The following is a 17,164-nucleotide window of genomic DNA, read 5'->3' as shown; positions in this document are numbered from 1 at the left end:
ATTTTCCCTTATTTCTTGAGAGCACTGCTTTTCACCATGAAGCTAGAAGACACTACTATCCTTGACATGGTTCCCAGATAAGCATGTTTTTTCAAAAACCAGAAAGTTAGTCTGGAAATAAAGACATAAATAAGAGTTAAGGTGATTCCACGCAGCAAAGTGGGCAGTGCGCAGAGAGGCAGTGAGAAGGATGAGCCTAGCAGGAGGCCCTGCGTCCTGTCCTGGAGTTGACTAGCCAGCAGCTGCCACCCCGAGTCTGAGTTCTGCCCACACTACACGAGGCCTTGAAGGCAGGGCAAGCCCTTGCAAATCCATCAACAAGGATGCACTGAGCAACTCCCAATGCCTTGCACAGAACGGAAACTTGAGATGGTGCTCGTTGGTAGTTTTCCAGGTGGAGGTTCTCTGTTTAAGAAGAGGAACCACTGAGAGAAAAACTACCACCGCTGGACCCTGAGGAAAGCATTTGCCTGAATTATGTCTGTCATTCTGGAGCTCCTGAGAGAAACTGGAAATGGAACTCCATGAGGGCCAAGGCTCACCTGTGTGTACACAGTAGGTGCTCAATTAATGCATCCTGAATAACAACGAATAAACTCACTGTGGGCGCCTCATTTAGGGCCCCAAATGGTAGACTGACAGGCAAATGCTTAATACTGTTGCTGGTGTTGGGTGCCAGGCAACTCATAGTGACCCCTTAGGCCAGAGAACTGCCCCACAGGGCTGTAATCTTTACGGAAGCAGACTGCCTCATCTTTCTCCCACGGACTGGCTGGTAGTTTGAGCCACTGACCTTTTGGTTAGAAGTGAGTTGCTATTTTTAATATTTAATATTAAAAAAACCAAACCCACTGCTGCAGAGTCAATTCCGACTCATAGTGACACTACAGAACAGAGCAGAACTGCCCCATAGGGCTTCCAAAGCTGTAAATCTTTACGGAAGCAGACTGCCACATCTTACTCCCACAGAGTGGCTGGTGGTTTGAACTGACAACCTTGTGGCTAGCAGCCATTTACTTAACCACTGCACCATCAGGGGTCCTTCACTTAACATGAGTTACCATTTTTAAGTGTTACAGCAGACGCCCAGCAGAGGTCAGGGCGCAGCCTTTGGGGCTGAGCCGGTAATTCCATCAACAACACATTTCAGATGACAAAGAAAAGAAGGAGCCAGTACTTGCTGGGGGTCTCTTATCTCTGCCAGGCACTGTGCCTGGAGCCTCGCATGTTTTCCCTTGAACCCTCCCATGTCCCCTTCAGGTGGGTGTTATCACACTCACAGTAATGCCCCCTGCTCCCTCACCTCAGACAAAGTTTTTCCAACATAACTCTAATGACAAAAGACTTCTCTTTTTCCTTCCTCTTATTCTAAAAGTTACCTTGTCTCATGCAAACCTGCTACTCTATGAGAAAGCTTTCACTGAAAAACCAGGCAAACTGGAGGACTCACAAAAGAACTCCAGAATCGACTGTGGATTCCCCACGGTATGTAAAGATGAGACCTAGGCAGTTAACTTCCCAGAACTACATCTAATGCACAGTGAGGTGCTATGCACCACTTTGTTAAAAGACCCTGGTGGCGCAACAGCTAAAGCACTCAGCTGCTAACCAAATGGTCAACAGTTTGAGCCTACCAGCTGTCCGTGGGGGACAAAGACCTGGCGATCTGCTCCCATAAAGATTACAGCCTGTTGTTGTTAGGTGCCGTCGAGTCGGTTCCGACTCATAGCCACTCTGTGCACAACAGAACAAAACACTGCCCGGTCCTGCGCCATCCTTACAATCATTGTTATGCTCGAGCTCACTGTTGCAGCCAAAGTGTCAATCCACCTCATTGAGGGTCTTCCTCTCTTCTAATGACCCTGTACTCTGCCAAGCACGATGTCCTTCTCCAGGGACTGATCCCTCCTGACAACATGTCCAAAGTATGTAAGATGCAGTCTCACCATCCTTGCTTCTAAGGAGCATTCTGGTTGTACTTCTTCCAAGACAGATTTGTTCGTTCTTTTGGCAGTCCAAGGTATATTCAATATTCTTCGCCAACACAATTCAAAGGCATCAATTCTTCCTCGGTCTTCCTTATTCCTTGTCCAGCTTTCACATGCACATGATGCGATTGAAATACCATGGCTTGGGTCAGGTGCACTTTAGTCTTCAAGGTGACATCTTTGCTCTTCAACACTTTGAAGAGGTCCTTTGCAGCAGATTTACCCAATGCAATGCGTCTTTTGATTTCTTGACTGCTGCTTCCATGGGTGTTGACTGTGGATCCAAGTAAAATGAAATCCTTGACAACTTCAATCTTTTCTCCATTTATCATGATGTTGCTCATTGGTCCAGTTGTGAGGATTTTTGTTTTCTTTATGTTGAGGTGTAATCCATACTGAAGGCTGTGGTCTTTGATCTTCATCAGTAAGTGCTTCAAGTCTTCACTTTCAGCAACCAAGGTTGTGTCATCTGCATAACGCAGGTTGTTATGAGTCTTCCTCCAATCCTGATGCCCCGTTCTTCTTCATATAGTCCAGCTTCTCGGATTATTTGCTCAGTTTACAGGTTGAATAGGTATGGTGAAAGAATACAACCCTGATGAACACCTTTCCTGACTTTAAACCAATCAGTATTCCCTTGTTCGGTCCAAACAACTGCCTCTTGATCTATGTAAAGGTTCCTCATGAGCACAATTAAGTGTTCTGGAATTCCCATTCTTTGCAGTGTTATCCATAATTTGTTATGATCCACACAGTCGAATGCCTTTGCATAGTCAATAACACACAGGTAAACATCCTTCTGGTATTCTCTGCTTTCAGCCAGGATCCATCTGACATCAGCAATGATATCCCTGGTTCCACGTCCTCTTCTGAAACTGGCCTGAATTTCTGGCAGTTCCCTGTCAATATACTGCTGCAGCCATTTTTGAATGATCTTCGGCAAAATTTTGCTTGTGTGTGATATTAATGATATTGTTCTCTCGTTTCCACATTCGGTTGGATCATCTTTCTTGGGGATAGGCATAAATATGTATCTCTTCCAGTCAGTTGGCCAGGAAGCTGTCTTCCATATTTCTTGGCATAGACGAGTGAGCACCTCCAGCGCTGCATCTGTTTCTTGAAACATCTCAATTGATATTCCATCAATTCCTGGAGCCTTGTTTCCCGCCAATGCCTTCAGAGCAGCCTGGACTTCCTCCTTCAGTACCATCGGTTCCTGCTCATATGCCACCTCTTGAAATGGTTGAACATCGACTAATTCTTTTTGGTATAATGACTCTGTGTATTCTTTCCATCTTCTTTTGATGCTTCCTGTGTCATTTAATATTTTCCCTATAGAATCCTTCACTGTTGCAACATAGTGAAGGATTACAGCCTAGGAAACCCTAATTGACTAGTTCGACCCTGTCCTATGGGGTTGCTATGAGTTGGAATGACTCCACGGCACACAACAACACAGATCCCATTGTTAATTCTCCCCAATCTCCTTAATACGTCTAAGTGGTGTGAACTTAATATTCTAAAGACTTCTATCTTCTAGAAAATGGCTCAACATAGTCTAGGTAGTGGATCTCCAGAAATTTCTGATCAGCCTATAGAGGTCACCTCTACAAAAGACAAAGAAGCCTATTTCCGATCTTGACCAATGCCTGGGAGTTTTCTTGTAAAATTTGCTGACAAACTCAGACAGGGAAGAAAATACCATTCCCGTAAGCCAGGTACTTTGCTACTCAAAACAAGCTCTGGCCCCAGAACATTCTGCACTAAGCCAGCTGTAGCCATCCTTGGCCAGAAGTAAGTCGTTCAAACTAGTCACCTTGCACTGGCTTGCTGTCATTTTTAGGAGGGTCGGTTAGAAGCATCTAGGGGCAGTTGGGTAATGTGCTTCGTGGTTCCTGGGTGCTGCCTTAATGAATATGGTGTCATCGACTCATAAATCAACCTCAGCCAATGACCGTCCCTTCAAATGGCTGTGGAGGCCCTTCCAAACACAGTAGACAAGCTCTGGGTGGCAGAACCAGCTCCGACATGCAGAACATCCGGTTCATTTAAGTGAAAGGAGATACTGGTACCCCAATGTGTTTCTGCTGGGCTTGCAAAACGGTCAGGAGAGAGATCTTAGTCCAAAAAGGAAAGAAGAAAGATAATCTTACGAGTCTACTCCACAGAATTACTATTTTTTATAAGTACTCCCCAAGATAAATTCTTTTTACATTTTTCAAACAAAACTGATAGTATCTGATTTAATTCACAAGGGTAAAGCAAAGGCCAGCCACAGAAAAATATTCAGGTAATTGAAAATGCATTGCAGAGCAAAACAAAGCACAAACAGTTCTCGGGAAATCGGAAACTCAATGACGTGTCTCATTCTCGCACCTAGTATTTCATCAGACTTGCTCCATGGGGACACTGGCATTATGGCTGCTGGGCTCCATAAAGAGATGGCTCTGGAAGGACTGGCAGGACAGGGCCCCAGGGGCCATAGCGCTGGTTTTGTTTAGTTGAGTGCTACAAGGGCAAGCTGTGATCTGATGCACCCCGTGGGAGGCTTTTCAGCAAAGAGAGTGAGCTCAAGCCAGAGGGCAGCTAGTAGCTTTGAAACTGTTCCATCCCCTGTGAAATCTATGTTTGAAAATCTAGGCCCTTAACCCTCCCAAATGACACTGCTTCTTCACACTCTCACTGGTTTCCCTGGAGAAGGCTGGTACTACCTAGCCCTGAGATGCCTGGGTCAAGGCAGGAAGAGAAGTGGCCCCAATCCTCCTTGTTGGTGGGAAGGAGGAGGGAGCCACATGACTTCACCTCCATTACTAACCTGCTGTAGAGGGTGGAGTCGGTGAGGACGGGGACGTGAGAGGTGAGCTGGCCCCAGATCCTGCTAAGAAAAAACACAGAGAAACACTTACGGGGGCTAAAGAAAGACATTTGAAATTGGGTCTGAGCTGGGACCCACCGTCAGCTGAGAATCTGCACTTGGCTTAGAGTGTGGCCTTGTGGTAAAAGGTGATTAAAAAAAACAAAACAGTTGTTGACGAGTTGACTCCAACTCCTGATGCCGCCATGAGTCAGAGTAGAACTGTGCTCCATAGGGTTTTTCAGTGGCTGATCTCCCGAAAGTAGACTGCCAGGCACCTCTGGGTGGACTCAAACCTCCAACCTTTCAGTGAGCAACCGCATGTGTCAACCATTTGCACCACCCAGGGACTCTATGGGGTGGCCGTGAGTCAGTATTGACTCTGCAGCAAATGGCAAAAGGTGACAGGGGAGAGAAACCTCAGAGACTGAGCCAGATGACCACAGGCTTCCAATGCAGTGCAAAGGACACTTCCTTCCCAGGCCACTAACGGCTCACTGCCTCCGCTGCACCCACAGCCTGCCCTGTTTTGAAACCAATTTTGCTTAACCGACAGCTTATGCAACTTGCTGCAGTGTCTTTTTTTGACCCCAAGGCCCTCCCTGGTGAAGACAAATGAATATCAGTGGCCACAGACACAGAGAGGTACAGAGCAGCCCAACCATGACCTCTCCAGAGAAAACGGGGTTTCCCATAGCAACCACCCAGCAGGGTATGCTGGAGAATTCCCATTCTCTCAGTGGTACACTCAATGAGATAAGGAGCCTTGGTGGCACAGTGGTTAAGCACTTGGCTGCTAGCCAAAATGTCGGCAGTTCGAACCTGCCAGCTGCTCCACGGGAGAAAGATGTAGCAGTCTGCTCCTGTAGAGATTACAGCCTTGGGAACCCTATGGGGCAGTTCTACTCTGTCCTAAAGGGTCGTTACAAGTTGGAATTGAATCGACTGGACAGCAGGAGGATTTGGCTTGGATTGACATTCAATGAGACAGGGTCAGTCTGTTCAGTTTGCAGATTTCCCAGACCCTTTCTTACCTGAAATTCACTAAGTACCTTTTTTACATCAATGCAATGGGCATATTCCCACATGTTATGTACTTCTCCAAACTTAGTGAATTTGCTGTATTTCAAATATTCCCAAGTTCTCAGCATCTCCCCATTGCTTGAAAATCCCTAGAAAATATCCTCCTGGCCTGACTTAGAAGTAGCTTCAGTGGGCAGATGGAGGTTCCCTACATAGGGCCCCTCTCACACAGAGGTCCTATGAAAGGCTCAACCAAAGCTTCAGAGTCTGATGCTTGCTGGTTGATGGATGCATACACCTAAGGGCGGACTACTGTCCACACCCCTGAGAAGTCAGACTAGAGGTTCTGGTTAAGTCAAGCCTTCAACCACCACTTCACTCACTACTCACACAACGTGTTGGTGGCTCAGGGACACTGGGCATGACAAGAAATGCCCTAATGAGTCACACTTCCCCCGAATTTAATACCTTTCTAGTACTTGCAATATTCCCTCAGCTCCCTATCAAATACGAGGGGCGTTTGACTGAAAAAGGAAATAAAATTCAGCCCAGACTGTTTTCATGCTGCTTTGTGCCACAATACAGGTTTTCAGGAGGAGAAGGCCGAAATGTGATTCAAATAGGGCTTGAGGGTGCTCTGTAAATTCAACCCCCAACTACTGCCTCGTTTCCCAAGCCTCCTGAGGGACCTCGGGGTCCCATATGGCAGCATTAGCACAGAGCTCTGCCTGGGGGCGGGCCCTCAGGAAGGTACAGCACAGAGTCAGCTTTCTCAGCTTCATAAACAGAACGACTCCTAGTTAGACACTCTGGTGGGAGACACAGCCTCAGCCTAAGGAAGACAATGACTGGGCCACACCCATCCTATGGACCATGAGGAAGAGAGACTTAAAACTCTAAAATAACTACTGGCCACAACAGTCTCCTGCCCCCTCTCCTCTCCCCACTTCCATCCTCAAGGAGCCTGCCTTTGCCCTCACTGGGACCTCCAGGGCCTGGGGTCTCCCCTCCTTCTCTTCCCTTCTATCTCCTTCTGACCCCTCTCTGCCCTGGGCTCTACAGGCAGTGATGTTAACGTGATTTCCTTCTGGAGTCTATGGTCTTCCTCCATCCCAACTCTCCCAACTTCCAGCTCTGTACACCAGTACCTGCCGCAGGTAGTCCAGCCCTCGGGGCTGTAGCCCAATTCTTTTGTGTACCCCTCGTCTCCTCACATGCCTGGAAGATTCCTCACTCACTGACAAGACTATGGTATGAGCTATGGACACCCCCAATCTCCTCCCTCCCGCTTTCAATGCCTCTGCCTCATCACCCTGTCCTCCAGGAGGAGATGGATAGGCTTCTGCCAAGGCTGAGACTGAGCTGGCTCTTGATGCTAACCCTTCCTGGGGGCCTAGCCCCCAAGTCACTCTTTTTTTGCATCTTCAGCTTCCTCCTCTCTGCTAGGTCATTCCACTGCCGAAAAGAATACTCAGCTATATCCCTCAACCTAAAAAAAAATCTTCCTTCCCTTGGCCCTCCAAGGCTGATCCAAAGTAGTCTGAGTAGGGAGGAGACCTCCCCTGTTCTGTGTGGAACTTCCCCTCAGATTCATAAGCCAGAAGAACTGAAAGGCTCCAAGGTTATCTAGTCCTGATTTCCAAAAATGGAGACGTTGAGACCTAAGGCCAGCAGGGCTGGGCAACAGGCAGCCAGGAGTGACAGCAAGGACTGCCGACTGCAGGACAGTGCTCTCTGCACCATCTTGGGCCTTCTAAAATGATGTTTCTTGCCATCTCACACATGTCCCTCCACCACATGGGGACCAGAGCAAAGGGTAGGATTTAAGGTCATTTCTGTTCATGTATGCTCTACTGAAAACCAGGAGGCCTTGCATTTTAAGTCCAGTCCATTTCATCTTTCATAGCTAATGCTCCTGCATCTTTGGTTGATCAAGTCCTGACATCGGTAAAGAGGCTGGACTACCCAATAGTCTCTAAGGCCCATTCCAGCCCTTGAGTTCTCTGAGCCTATGAATGCTGTCCCAGTTGTTCATTAGGGTAAGGGCTCTCTTGTTCTCTGCAGTCACTACTACATTGGCCATTCACTACTACATTCCAACCTCTTGACTAAGGCTCCTGATCCTGACCTCTGGTTCCTGGGCCCCAACACAATCCATAGCTAGTTACCTGAATTATTGGAATTGCTGTATTTTGCTGAATGTTCTTCACTGTTCTCAACAGCAGACCGTTTTGACTTCTTTAAAAATAGAAGAAGTGGGGAGGAAAAGCAATGAATAAACATGGTGAGGCTGGAAGTTAGTACAAAAATATTTTCCAGGCACACAATTAAACTAGTTACAGACAAGGTCCTATCTGGCCTCATAACTTAATACAGCAAAGAAGCCACAAGCCAAAACTAAAGGGGGAAATAAAACCAAGAATGCTGAATTTACTATCTCAGGCCAATCATTTCCCCAATTACAGCATGCCACAGTCAGCCCAGTGAGCCAGGAAACTATATGGTCCATTTCTCTGCTGATATCATGTGGCTCTTTTTTAAAGCTGCAAACCAGTCATCTGGAAATAATTTTAGCTTTCAAGGAGATACAGCGTAAAATCTGCCATTAACGAAATGTGTACCATTAACCTAGAACTTTCTTCACGTGTAGTCAAGAATTTATAGACAGAATTCAGAGAGACGCGGGGCTTACCTTTCGAGCTAAAATCTTCCTCTTTTTTCTTTCTTCCTCAGAGCCATGGTGTGACTGCGCCCTCGTCAGTCTTCGGTGCTGATGAATCTTGAAGAAACCACAAGCCCCATAAAGGTAAACATATGCTACACGAGGCAGTTTGCTAATGAAAATCATCTCCAACATGTTTTGTCAGATCAGATTATTTGGATAAAAACTCTTTCCTTGGCCAGCCTCTCGGCCCTCTGGCTGGAGTCTGGATGTCTGCGAGAAGAGTATGTTGGAGGATGTAGATCTTTCTTGCTTCCTTTCTCTCTTTTACAGAAGACAAGTGTGGGCCTGGGCACCTCAGAGAATGGTTCATGTGAGGCCTCCTCTACCACCACCCGGTGTGGCCCTTACCACACAGGATCATCGCCCTTTACAGACATGCTTGTTGCCCCTACCGGACAGAGCTCCTGGAAGGCAGGGCCGTTGAAGTATTCAGCTCTGTGTCCCAGCATCTAGCATGGACCTGACTCAGAATAAGTGTGCAGGAAACACTTATGGGATGAACAATCAGTCAAAAGCCAACCACTGTGAACACCACGACAGAATCTGCCCAGGATGGGGACACTAAAAGATCAAAGGGCACTAAGGAACAGAACTACAATTTACCTGTTTCTGTTCTTCCATTAGTCTCTTTTCTATGCATTCTTTGGCAATTCTCAATGCCTCTTTTAACTTTGTGGGGATCTGAAAGAAACAGGAAGTACGTAATCCACTGAGTAAAATGGCCAGAATCTCTGGGGCCCTGGTTTCAAAGCAAGAGGTCATCTGGGATACAAGCAGGTGCGAGCTGCCCCCACAAATCCTGCCCGATGCTCTCAGTATCCCCAACACACTCATCTCTTCGCGTTTTTAACAATGAATACATAACATTAAAACATAAATACACATGATTTCTAAAAATTCAAGTAATTACAATGTTTTATAACTTCAGATATTCACAGGGATTTTCTCTGTGAAAAATTTACTTCCTGAATTTCACAAGATGAAGCTGCTTCTGTTGAGAGAGCTCCTAATAGTGGCCTGGTTTGCTCCTGAGCTTGTAAAACACGAGGTGCCCAGGCCTGGGAAAAAAACACTCAGAGTACGTTGAACTTTTGGGGCTTATTATTCTCTACAATATTTAAATTTAAAAATGTTTTGAATAGATAAAACCTGGTTCAAAAGTCGAAAGGTATAAAGAGCACACAATGAGAAGTCTCTCACCTGGCTGCCATCCATGGGAGTCACCAGTCCGTGGTGTGTCTTCCCAGCAGGTCGATGCATGCATAAGAAACTAACGTTTGTTTTTAAAATCATATTGTCTCTGGCTAGGGGAAAAGCTAGATCTTCTCATAATCCCTAAATCTGGGGCTGGGACACTGGGGTTGGAGAGAACATTTATATTCACGAGGCTGAGTGTGTTTCCTGAGGTGTTGCAGAATAAGGGATAAATTTAAATGTTTTTCTTCCTAGTTCAGATCCAAAGAAGCTCTTGCTGTGAGAGATCCTCTAACTGGCAAACAGGAGAGAGGAAAGCTTCTCTCTCGCACCATCTTCTAACCTCACCTTATTTTTGATTTCTACAGTTACTTTCATCATAATAGTTTCTTGGAATATGGAGAGGAGAAAGAGAATTAACCTTCACCCCACCCCCAAAACAACACTGACAGTAAGCACGGATGAGAGCCAGGCCCTCAATCAGGAGTTCCCACAGATTCTCTCACTCGGTTGTTCAATAACAACGGTGGGCTTTAGAACAGGTATTACTTCCCAATTTTACACACCAAGAAACATAAGCTCAGAGATTAGGTTCCCAACTGGAGGTGATTTTGCCCCCTAGGTACCACCTGGCACTGTCCCGGGAGAAGCATTTTTGGTTGTCACAATTGGAGGGGGTGGAGACTCGTACTGGCATCTAGTGGGTAGAGGCCGAGGATGCTGCTAAATATCCTACAGTATACAAGGCAACCTCTCACTACAAAGAATTATGGGGCCCAAAATGTCAAACGCTGAGGTTGAGAAACCTTGCCATAGATAAATGGCCAGTATTATAATGGCAGAGCTGGGCATCATCCTGGTGTTCTGGGTTCCAAAGGTCATGCTCTTCTCATGGCACCACATGCCACCACTGCTTCCCAGGACACTTCCTTTCAGTCTTTTTTCTAGACACAGATGTTTTTTATATGCCGTATTTTATATTCTTTTTTGTCCCTTATCATAACAACTTTCCATGCTATTACAATGTCTTTACACATTTTATTTTTATTAAATAAAAATATTTTATCAAGTAGATGTACCACAGATTATGAAACTATTCTCTAATTGTAGATGAGATTGTTTCCAACTTTTCCTATTACAAATACTATATCATCTCTTTTTTGGTTAAAAAAAAAAGCTAAGTTTCAAAGTCAACTTATTTACTTCACAAACCAAAAAAATGATATGATTTGCTTTACCTTGAACTGTGGCTTTTCAGAAGTGGTTAGTAAAACATCACTGAATAATCTGTAAAGGAATGAAACAAAGAAAAAAATCTTTCTTAACCTGGGGATACTCTCAGAACAGAATCAAAGCAGATTAAGAAAACTTTGGTCCATGAGGTCCTTCCTTCTCTACCATGTCCCTACCTCTGGCTCAACCCACCATTTATGTTTATCAACAAACTCAAAGGAGTTTATAGGCCATTCACCGTGACCTCAGGGAAACCTCACTCCCCACTACCTCAGAGGTGTTACCCGGGGACCGGACCATCTCTGTACTGGAGGTGACTTCCCCGCCATGGGCAACAGTCCTCTCATGCTCTGTGGTAGTTCAATTAAGAAGTAGGAAAAAAATTACTTTTGTAAATAATCTATGCAGTAGACATTTCTAAACAGAATAACTGGTTTTCTTTCCTTTTTTTTTTTCCCCAGAGAAGGATAAGATTTATTCTAGAGCTCACTAGAATAAAATCTTCAAGTAAGTAGAAACTGCCTTGATTTTAATCTAACAAGTAAATGATTTTCTTCTAAGAAAAGTGTCTCATGCTTTCTTAAAAAAAAAAAAAAAGCAGCTTTTAGGTCGTATGATTTCTCTCTTCAAATGTATGTTATTAAAAACAACAGCATGAGTAATTCTGAAATGCTCTAGGTAAAACAGGGAAGGAATTTAAATGGTTGAGGGGTGGTGCCCAAATGGCTATAAATGAGTCCTTCCTGGAACAGTTCACTTTTCAAAACAGACAGGAAATGTGTCACATGTGGAAATGGCAGGGCTAACTTTTTCCCACAGGGCTCTCCTGAGTGGCTTTGGAGGTGGGGACCTCCCCCTTTCCTAGGCCACTCATCCATTTACTTCCAGAAAGCAAATGTTAACTGAATGTAGTTCACATCTCTTCCAACGCTCCTCTCAAGGCTGCGAGCCCACAGAGTAGAAAGAATAATGTGAAGAAAAAAACAATTGAAGGAGGAAAATGTCAGAGCTTGGAGTATGGGGTGCAATGCAAACTCAAATACATCAACATGTATACAGGCTGCTCCCTAACTACAAACTAATTTTGTTCTAAAAGTTTGTATACATTTTTTTCCTACTTGGATGTATTTTTCCATATTTATGTTGCTATTAATGGTGGTTGGCTCAGAGGCCAATGCTTCAGTATACTGAACATCAGAAGGTCACATCCATGGGGCAGGGGCTTGGTTGGCCCTGCTCATCACAGCACCCCCAGGACCTAGAACAGCCTATACTATCATCATTGTTGTTTTGTGAGGTCAAGTCAATTCCAACTCATAGTTACCCTACACGACAGAAGAGAACTGCCCCATAGGGTTTCCAAGGCTGCAAACTTTACAGGAGCAGACTGCCAAGTCTTTCTCCTGCAGAGCAGCTGGTGGGTTCAAATCGCCAACCTTTAGGTTAGCAGCAGAGCGCTTAACCATACCATAGTAGGCCCTCTGTAAACACTTGTTCAAAGAATGAACAGGAACCTAGAGCTATCTCTACCTGTTCTGAACTGTGGCTGCGTGCACTTACACTGACCCCTGCCTCGTTTCCCCCATTACTGTTTGCTGAGTCCATCTGTTATCCAACAAGCTGGCACAGACAAAGCACCTGGGACACTGCATGGCACAGGGCAGGTTCTCAACAAATGTTCACTCCATTCCTCTCTATCTCCTTTTCTATCTCCCGCTCTGTGAAGGCAAGGTTCAGGCCCCTGAACACAATGTCAATGGGCCACACAGCAGGTGCTCAATGAATATAAGCTGAACCAGTATTAATCACAGCTAGTATTTTTTTTTTTAATATTTAATAAACACTTATTAAGTGTCTGGCACTATACCAGGAATCATCTCATTAAATCCTTCCAGCAACCTTTGTGGTGGGGAGTATTATTATCTCCATTTTACAGTTGAGGAAACTCAGCCTCCAGAAGTCAAGTAACTCGCCCAAGGCCACCCAGGCGGAAGTGCCCACCCCAACTCCCTCTTAACCACTCTGCTGCAGAAGGAATAGAAAATGTACCGAAAGGAAAGGCCCAAAGGACTATTTCAGCTGCTGTGATTAACTATTCATAACCCTGTTTTAGGGGAGAATGTCTTCTGAGCATTAAGGCCCTAGCACCATGCTGGGTACTTGTCAGATGTTTAATAAATGTTACCCAGGGAATAAATAAACAAACGAAAGCACCGGAGCCCAGAAACACACTGCCCTTTTCCTGAGGGCAGAGCCTCCAAGGGCCTGTGACTGGTGAACTACCCACAGCTGCGACCACTGCTGTGCTGAAGCAGGGTCACAAAGGAGAGCCGCTTGGGAGGGCCCTCCTTCGGACTGTCCTCAACTGTTGGCTGTGCATGTGCACACACACACACAAAACACCAACATCCACGGAGGAGAGACATATGTGAAGCTACAGTCATGTTGAAGGTGAATAATCAGACTAAGGCACAGAGGAGTCACAGAAAAGGGTCATGAAGCCATGCTGCAAGTGATGGCCAGCATGCAATTCGCCTGGACACTGGGAGGATTGCAATCCTATCTTTACTAGGGTACCATGCACGCGGCCACGGTGACCCGGTCCTGATACGGTTATCAAGATGACAAGCAAGGCACGTGATTGACTTACGGCATCTGTAAGAGCTTGGAGACGGTAGGCATGCCATTTTTACAGGCTTCACAAGACAGCGTGGACTCCAACACGGTCACTTGAAATGAACAGATACACATTTTAGTTCCACAGAACAAGCTGGCAGATCCACTTGGTGATGAAAAGTTTGACATCGCTTTGCAACAACTGTCTACAGGCTGATGGGGACAGTGTCACAACTCTCTACACACAGACAGATGGCACACATGGGGAGAGGGAACATTGGCAACATTGATGTTACCCGATGATTCAAAATAGATGGTTCAGAAACCACATGCTGATGGAAAGCTAAATACATTTCACGAATAATTAGAGGGTGGATTCAAGATACCATTCATAAAAGTGTTTGCTGTCTTAAAAGAGAAGTAAACACTACACAGAAGGAAAATCCTGAACTTGAAAGACATTTTGATGCTTGCCTGCTTGTAATTACAACCAGCACACAAGATGCCAGTTGTCGGTATCTCATCGCCCAACACCTTGCATGCCATAAACAAAAGCAGCCCAATCTTTTTACCCACAGGTCATGTTCAGTCTCAGCTGTTCAAACTCAACACGGAGCAGTCTCAGGGCCTATTCTCTTGAACCATCTCATCTGACACAAAACTAACATTTGATGAAGGGCTGACTCCCATACTCAAGGGCACCATGGTCCAAGAGCCACATTGCCCTCCCCTCTCTCTGCTCCAGCTGTAAGTTCTAACTGGGCCAGCTGTGGAGGTGATGGAAGGATCCCTGGACGAGTCTACCCGAGTTCCTATGTCCCTCCTTTCTCAAGGTGTCTCCCACTTGTCCTCCGGCTGTCTCAGCGCTCTCGGGTAATGCTGACAGAGCTCTTGGATCAGTTTGCCTGGGTATCTGCATTCCTGTCTGTCTTCCTAGCACTGGGTCTGCTAGGCTCTTATCTACCTGGTTTCTGGCCCATGTTGCGCTCGTTTCTTGCAAGGCCCACTCCAGCTCTGGTGTGACTCCTGATTCCTGCCTGAGTCCTCAAGGAGGGCTTCAGGTTGCCTGCTCCTGGCTTTCACTTCTGCACCCAAAACCTGTCATTAAGACTCACACTGGCCATTCTTCTTACATCCTCCACTTCCAAACTTTTACAAAAACTTCCCTGAGGCTAGCCTGACAAATGGAAAAGCTATCTGAATTTTCACTTTAGTGTATTTTAAGTAAATTACTCAAATCTGGCCTAATTTGAAATTGGGTAAGAATTTCTGATGGTGGGGGATGGCAGCACCTTCTGGTCTTTTCCAGTCTCTGGAAAGAGAGTGGGTAGCTCTGCAGACAAGCGAGGCCCAGATGGCGGCTCCAAAGCCTATACTGACCCACAGCCATGGACGGTGCAGGAGGGAAGGAGTCCACAGGTACGGAGTCTGGCGGTCGTCCATAGGTCATTTCATACAGTAAGTGGCCAAAGCAGTGAACATCCACACTTTCCAATGTCTGTGGAAGAAAACACAGTAGTGGCATGGGCATCCTTCAGCTTGGGTTTATGAGCCCCAATGCTCCGCCCCAGGGTCCCACTGAGAAACAAGGCCCAAGGGCAACCACACTCCCAATGGACACAAAGCCTTCTGTAAAAGCTCACGAGGCATCGCTCTGACCAAATGACTTGGTCCTACTCTCCATGGTTTTCCAGTCAGTGACCCTACTCCCTTCCCTTCCCTCCCGCCTGCCATTTCAACTCAGCCTCTTGGAGATGAAGCAACGCTCTGTAGGAGAACCCCCCTCCCACTATAGTTTTCCCTGCTTAGCATATTTCCTACATGGCAGATCACAGGTCCTGCCATGGGGATAACTTACAACTAACAATAAACTTACTGCCTCATTCCTTTCAGCAACTTACGTTGATTTTCCTGAACTGTGAGAAGTAGGATCGGTAAAAGGAAGGCAGGCCCAATAAGGAATTCTCCAGGTCTAGCAGCTGGCAAGTGTCCCCATCTAGCATCACATTGGCGGCATGAAGATGCCCATAAGGGAATCCCTTGTCATGTAGAAACTTTAATACCTAAACAACCAGAGACAAACAGAGAATATAAGCCAGTCAGTTAAAAAATGTATATAGGCTACACTCCCCACCCCCAAACCATTCTGATACAACACAAGTTAAACTTCGTTTTTTAAGTCAGTATATTTTGAAACAAAATCAAACAGGTCACTGGGGAGATTCCTGAAGAAAAATGCCACCTCCATCCATATCTTTGGAATAGGGGGTGACACTGAATGCTTTCTAGCCATGAGATGCAACACCAAGCTCCCTCATTCCCTAAAAACAGAGAAACAGCCATGGGTCAGCTTGGGGTTAATAGTTTTGACATCAAAAGGCTCTGCCTTAAGCACTTTCTGATCCCAATAGGCCAAGTCTCTTCAGGGCAAAGTCTTGATACTCCTAAACAGATGAGTAAAGCTATAGTGTCACTGCTTCAACCAGTCATTAAAGGAAAGGGAGTCAGTTGAAACTATCTCTAATCCAATCTCTCCTCAGGCCTGTTTATTAGCAGAAATACACAACAGGATCCCACAAAAAAAGAAGCAAACTTCTCAGCTGCCATTTAAATAAACAATGGCTCACCCAGCCATACCCATTAAACCCATGGCTGTTGAGTCGATTCCAACTCATAACGATCCTACAGGACAGAGTAGAACTGCCCCATAGGGTTTATAATCTTTATGGAAGCAGACTGCCACATCTTTTGGTGGGTTCGAACCACCAGCCTTTTGGTTAGCTGCCAAGCACTTAATCACTGTGCCACCAGGGCTCCTTCACCCAGTCACAGAGGTGTCTATTTACAGCCCCACAAAGACCTGGTGAGTCAGCACATGACAGCCAAAGGGGGTGCCCGGGACAATTCTCTGAGGACTGGAAGAAAATATCACAACTTCTCTTTCCAGTTTTTTTTTTTTTTGATCTCATTCTTTCTTAGCTTCAGTTTATACTGTACAAAACGTACCAGTGATAGTACATGCAGATAATTTATGAACAGTTAAATATACATAACATCAGAGGTGTATGCTTAAATTGATTTTAGGGATAGGGTTGCACAATCCAAGAAGCCTGGAGAATCCTGAGCTGGGATGATGTGGGAAAGAAAGGCTGTAGACTTCTCACTGCTAGTTACGCGTCTGTAAGGGAGCCATATGGTTATGTATATGACATAACAAAATCAAGAGTCTTGGCACAAAAGATAAAGATCAACCAAGGATAACACAAAAATTGCTACTCACACAGTAAAGCTCTTAAAAGTCAGACACTAAATTCCAAGAGCTAAAAGCTTTGGAATTTTGTAGATCCAAATGCCTGCCATAGTTTCAAGTACTGCTTTTTGGGGATGTAATTGGGCAATACCATCAGTCTATAAGAAATCAGACAACTTAAGCTATTTTGGATATTGCTTGTGAACTGTCCCAAAAGAATACTGTAATGCTGGGTGAAATTCTGATGCAACTTAAAAAAAAAACAACTGAGCATCTCTTAC

At 45.4% G+C, this 17,164-nt stretch overlaps 1 protein-coding gene across 11 annotated transcripts in view; it reads right to left on the bottom strand.

The window, feature by feature from the left end:
• Positions 1 to 17,164, bottom strand: part of PXK (PX domain containing serine/threonine kinase like) — an 89,709-nt gene that overhangs the window by 11,740 nt on the left and 60,805 nt on the right. For 8 of the 11 annotated variants that reach the window (XM_049861780.1, XM_049861778.1, XM_049861782.1 and 5 more), the window contains 8 exons: positions 15,535 to 15,696; positions 15,014 to 15,131; positions 13,668 to 13,746; positions 11,023 to 11,071; positions 9,194 to 9,271; positions 8,558 to 8,644; positions 8,034 to 8,103; positions 4,804 to 4,866 (listed from right to left, as the gene is read on the bottom strand). In XM_049861780.1, coding sequence (XP_049717737.1) covers positions 4,804 to 4,866; positions 8,034 to 8,103; positions 8,558 to 8,644; positions 9,194 to 9,271; positions 11,023 to 11,071; positions 13,668 to 13,746; positions 15,014 to 15,131; positions 15,535 to 15,696 — 706 coding nt within the window. The remainder of the gene's footprint in view (positions 1 to 4,803; positions 4,867 to 8,033; positions 8,104 to 8,557; positions 8,645 to 9,193; positions 9,272 to 11,022; positions 11,072 to 13,667; positions 13,747 to 15,013; positions 15,132 to 15,534; positions 15,697 to 17,164) is intronic. The other 3 variants (XM_049861781.1, XM_049861787.1, XM_049861788.1) reach the window with 1 other exon arrangement.

This window comes from Elephas maximus, chromosome 20 (genome assembly GCF_024166365.1).
Source record: "Elephas maximus indicus isolate mEleMax1 chromosome 20, mEleMax1 primary haplotype, whole genome shotgun sequence".
NCBI classification, from domain to species: domain Eukaryota; kingdom Metazoa; phylum Chordata; class Mammalia; order Proboscidea; family Elephantidae; genus Elephas; species Elephas maximus.
This window is presented reverse-complemented; position numbering and strand designations above follow the sequence as displayed.